This window comes from Lagenorhynchus albirostris, chromosome 14 (genome assembly GCF_949774975.1).
Source record: "Lagenorhynchus albirostris chromosome 14, mLagAlb1.1, whole genome shotgun sequence".
NCBI lineage: Eukaryota > Metazoa > Chordata > Mammalia > Artiodactyla > Delphinidae > Lagenorhynchus > Lagenorhynchus albirostris.
Window position 1 is genome coordinate 63,085,909 of NC_083108.1, and position 4,604 is coordinate 63,090,512.

A 4,604-nucleotide genomic window follows, 5' to 3' on the forward strand; every position below is an offset into this window, starting at 1 on the left:
TTTCGTTTCTTCAAAGTGGTGGCATAAAAACAAGAATGGGGGAGAGCACATGTGGTCAGGACATGTGGTCGAGGCTGCGGGCAGGACCCTCACCCTCCTCTGCCTCATGTCCCCAGCTGAGCCTTAGCAGGACCGTGGCTCTATTCTCAGCCCTGCAAGGCCCCGACATCCCACCCACCTGTGCTCGGCAAGTCCTTGCAGTCCCAGAGGGATGAGGAGGTGGTGAGGCTCAGCAGGCAGGGCTGCTTGCCCCATCAGCCACAGCCCCGCCCCCAGCCAGGCACATGCTTCTCTGGTCCTTGGAGAGGCCCCGTTGAGGGCGTGTTGCCAGCCCGGGTGCCTGTGCCCAGCTGTTCAGCTCCAGCAGGTGTGCACTGCTCTCGCCACACCTCCTAGCACCTCACACATAACAGGTGGACTGGGCCCCATCTCCACCCCCAGCTGATGCTGTGGCCAGGCCAGCCCCTCCCTCCGCGCAGGTTGTGAGGAGTAACAGGAGCAGTACACCCAACCTGGCACCAACTCGAAGAGTGATGCAGCTCTGCATCCTCTTCTGTAATGTGGAAGGGTCCCCACTCTGCCTGGGATGTGGGACCCAGGAGGATGGCACATGGGGGCCTCCTCACTGGGCCAGGCACCACAGGGTGACCCAGGCACAGCTACAGTCTAACTGAAGACCATGGACCCAGACCCCGCACCTTCAGTTGCTGGCAGGGCTTGAGGGTCAGGACTGCTCTGCTCCCCGGAGCATGGCTGGGGCCCCATGGCACCCGGTACCCAGCCCAAGCCCCATACTGGGCAGGGGCAGAGCTCTGAAGGTTCTTGCTGTGAGATGTGGGGTGAGATGGGCCTGGTGTCTGGGCTGGGGCGGGGGTGGTGGTGGGCCTCGTGAGCACGTCCTAAGAATTTGTACTCCAGCCACTGCCCTTCATCCAGGAGTGGAACTTGCTGGACCCCAAGCAAGGAGACAGCTGGGCTTCACTGGAAGGCCCTGAACAAAGAGGAAGGCTCCAGGCCCAGCTGGCTTTGGAGACAAGTGGGCTCCACTGCTGAGGTGTGTGTTCAGGCTTGGGAGGTGGCCCAAGCCCCCAGCTGGTGGGTGGAACACACCCTACCTGCCTCAGCCCACTGGCCAGGCTGGCCACCTGCCCACTGCTGAGCCCACTGCTGCTCCAAAGGTTTCACTACAATGTCAAGGTCCAATTCCATGGCGAATACTTCTGTCATCTGTGAACGTGACAGCTGGTGGCTGGAGGAGCCCTCGTGCTGGTGACGATCCAGGAATAAACCATGGGGACCGGTCATCTGATGCAAGTGAGCTGTAGGCCAGAGGAGGCTTCCGCGTCCTCAGTTGAAAATGGCAGGGGCAGAGCTTCCCAGAGGTCTCTGCCTCAGCTGTTGGACTCTGCTAAGGTGACACTTAAGGCTTTGGGGTCACAGAAAGGGCCTGCCCCCTTTCTGCATCTGGCCCCGTGGGTACTTAGCCAGTCCTTTAGCTGCTTAGCTGGAAAATGAGGCAAAGCTCCCCTTGTGGGTTGCTGGTGAGGGACAGGAGGGGCCTAGGGAGGCATCAGCTTGAGGGCCCCTCGGGCAGCAGCCACCGCAGAATGGGCTCAGCATGGCCAGCTAGCCCAGTCCTGGCCCCGCCACCAAGATCTGACACCCCTCACTGAAGGCTGATTGAGGCACAGTCAGGGTGCGGATGAGAGCTCAAAGTTCTGCTGGGCAATTGTGGGTAGGTTCTGGACCCTCTCTGGGCCTCCCATCCTACCACCTGCTCTTGGTCTGAGAGAGCAGGTCAGGCTTGGTGGCCCTTGGTCAAGGCCAGCAGCACCTACCCTGCATGGAAAGGTGTGGCTGGCTGAGGCAGGAGGGCCAGTGCTGTGTGTGAAGAGGATGCAGGTCATTGTTTATTCGGGTGGGCCCTGGGCATGGCCCAGCCTCCAGGACAGGTAGCTGTGCTACAAGCCAGGGTTGTGGGGGGAATACAGTCCTGCCAGAGGCCAGGAAGATGGGCCCCTGGGACTGGCCCTGGCCTTGGGTGGGGTCACTGCTGCAGGGGTCCTGGCTGCTCCTCAGGGAGGGGCAGGTAATTGGGGTCCTCCTCTGGGGCATCCAGTAACAGCTTCCTGTGGGGAGGGGCCCACGCTGAGCTTCAGCCAACAGGGGTTCCCCCATGGGGTAGGGAACCATCTGGGGGGGAGTAGGGAGGGCTGTCATCTTAGCACTCACAGGAAGCCAGGGGTCAGCAGCAGCCTCTTGCCGCCAGGCTGGTTGGGGAAGACATCCTCCAGGAAATAGTAGATGTGGCCCACAACGATCCCTGTGGGAGAGCCACCAACTGCTGAAGCCACCCTCCACAGCCCAGAGCCCACGGCCAGTGCAGCCCTGAAGGCCCCAGAGCACGGGTGACCAATGTCCTACACAGACTGCCAGCCCAGGGTGGGGCCAGGATTGGCCCAGAAGAGGGCAGGTCCTGGGAGGGGGTCAGGCCTGAGAACATGGGAGGAATGGGAGCCATGAAGCAGGAACCCTGACCCACCCATCCCCACCTGGGTCAGAACCTACACAAGCATCAGCAAGCAGGTGAGGCCTGAAGAAGTAAAACCAATAGGCTGGTTTGTTTGAGGGGCTGGAAGAACAGGGTAGCCGTGAGGGCAGGAAGAGGCAGTGGGGACAGATGAGAGGTCCAGGGCAGGTGGACGGGGGGCTCTGGCCAAGCAGACCCTCAGGTCCCTGACAGCCTGCTTGGGGAAGGCTGGATGGACAGCAGGCTCACCCAGGAGGTCCACGAGGATTGAGTTGCCCAGCAGCATTGAGAAGCCCATGAGCGCCCAGGGCAGGAATGGCGCCTGGAAGGTGAGGAGGCCGAAGAAGTTGACCCTCACCCGGGGGCTGCGGCGGCTCCATACGTATACCAGCATGGCTGTGAGGGCCTGGCCCAGGAAGAAGAGGCTGCCCAGGAGCCCCAGCAGCTGGGCCAGAGTCAAGGCCTCATGCCCTGCCCAGGGCCCCTCTGACTTCCTAAACCCCTGGAACCCTCCTGCTGGCTGGTTTCCCTTCCCAATCTAAGGCCACATTGTGGCCTCCAGGGGCCACCTGATCTGCACTGCCTCTCCACCTCACCCCAGGCTCCACTACTGGTCATCCTGGCCCCAGTTCCTCCTGGATACTGGCATTCAGGGCTCAGAGCCCCGGGTACCCCACCGTGTGGCATTTTGGGTACAGCACTGGACCTAGCCCTGGCACCTGGAGCTGAGCACGCGATGCACGCTCAATACAGCCTAAACTGTTGGAAGCGACTCTGTCCCTCTCCAGCCGGCGCTCAAGCCGGGCCCCAGGGCCAGCACAGGCTGGGCCCAGAGGTTCCAGAGCCCGGAAGGATACGATCATAAGGACACCCCCGAAGAGAAACATGAAGACGAAGTCGGCCGTGCGGCCGCGGAAGGAACCCTCCTCCAGCAGACGGCAGTAGCGAAACCTGCGGCGTCCGTATAGGAAGTGCCTCCCAGCGGAGCTCAGTTTCCCCGCTCCCGCTGCCCCACCCCCACCCCGCCTCCCAGGCCCGCGGAGGATACACGAAGAGCATGTTGAAGAAGAAGCTGAATCCCAGGGGCCCGAAGAAGAGGAAGTTGGTGACGAGCCTCCAGACCTGCATGGGGGCGGGCGGTCAGGCGCGGGGCGGGCGGGGCTGGGCTAGCAGGTGCAAGGGGTGGGGCGGCCTCACCTGGAACTTCCGGAACACGAGGTGCGGATTAAAGTAGAGCTGGAAAGGGCTGAGGAGTTCCAGCTGCTGCGGAACCAGGGGGCGTCAGGAACTGCCCCCCGGCGGGGGGGGTGGGGGTGGGGGGGGTGGTCCAACCGTAACCATGGCAACCCCAGGGCTGTAACCATGGCGATACCCGCCCGCCCGGCTCACCACGGCGGCGGTGGTGAGGACGCAGGCTGCGGTGTAGGTCCGCGTCACCGCCGGCACCTGCAGGAACTCGGTCGCCATCCCCTGCCACGCCATTGAACCTTCTCAGGAACGCGTGGCCCCACCGCCGAGCGCTCTTAACCTGCCTCCAAACCCCGCCTTCCTGTCTTCGACCAATCCTCATCTGAGGTGCAGCGCGCCCGGGCTAGAGGGAGGGGTGTTGGGACAGGTAACCAATAGGAGGAGGAAGCAGGAAGCCTGGGGCAGGATGGGGGCGTGGGCGGGTCGGGACTCGTGGCCAATGAGCAAGCCCCACGGTTGAGCACGTGGCGCTTGTTGTGGTGACTGCGGCTGCGGCGCGGGAGAATATGTGGCCAATGAGGAACAGGGCACTTCGCGGCAAACTAGGGGAGGACCAATAGCGAGGACCCACGAGCCACCCTGGGGGCGAGGCTAGGAGTGCTTGCTCGAGGAGGCCCCGGGAGACTAAAGGGGCGGGGCCACGCGGGGCGTGGGCGGGGCGGAACCCGGAGCTCGGGCGCCCTGATATGTCGATCCACCTGGCTTGGCCGGCGACCCGGGCCGTCCTTCTTCCCTCGGGAACAAGAGCAGCGAAGGAGGCGCTCAGCCGCGAGTCCAAATCCCCCCGCACGTCCAGGCCCTGCTGAAACTGCCGGCTCCTTGGGAA

At 63.2% G+C, this 4,604-nt stretch overlaps 1 protein-coding gene across 2 annotated transcripts; it reads right to left on the reverse strand.

The window, feature by feature from the left end:
* Positions 1–1,908: 1,908 nt before the first annotated feature.
* DERL3 (derlin 3) lies at positions 1,909–4,067 on the reverse strand. 2 transcript variants are annotated; one of them, XM_060121325.1, is made up of 7 exons: positions 3,920–4,067; positions 3,728–3,790; positions 3,579–3,652; positions 3,388–3,481; positions 2,780–2,975; positions 2,233–2,323; positions 1,909–2,129 (listed from the first exon to the last, which is right to left on the reverse strand). In XM_060121325.1, the coding sequence occupies exons 1-7, from the start codon at positions 4,010–4,012 to the stop codon at positions 2,048–2,050; spliced, it is 693 nt and encodes a 230-aa protein (XP_059977308.1). In that variant the 5' UTR covers positions 4,013–4,067; the 3' UTR covers positions 1,909–2,047. The 2 variants fall into 2 exon arrangements, with proteins under 2 accessions (XP_059977308.1, XP_059977307.1); XM_060121324.1 differs by having other exon boundaries at positions 3,728–3,793.
* Positions 4,068–4,604: the final 537 nt, after the last annotated feature.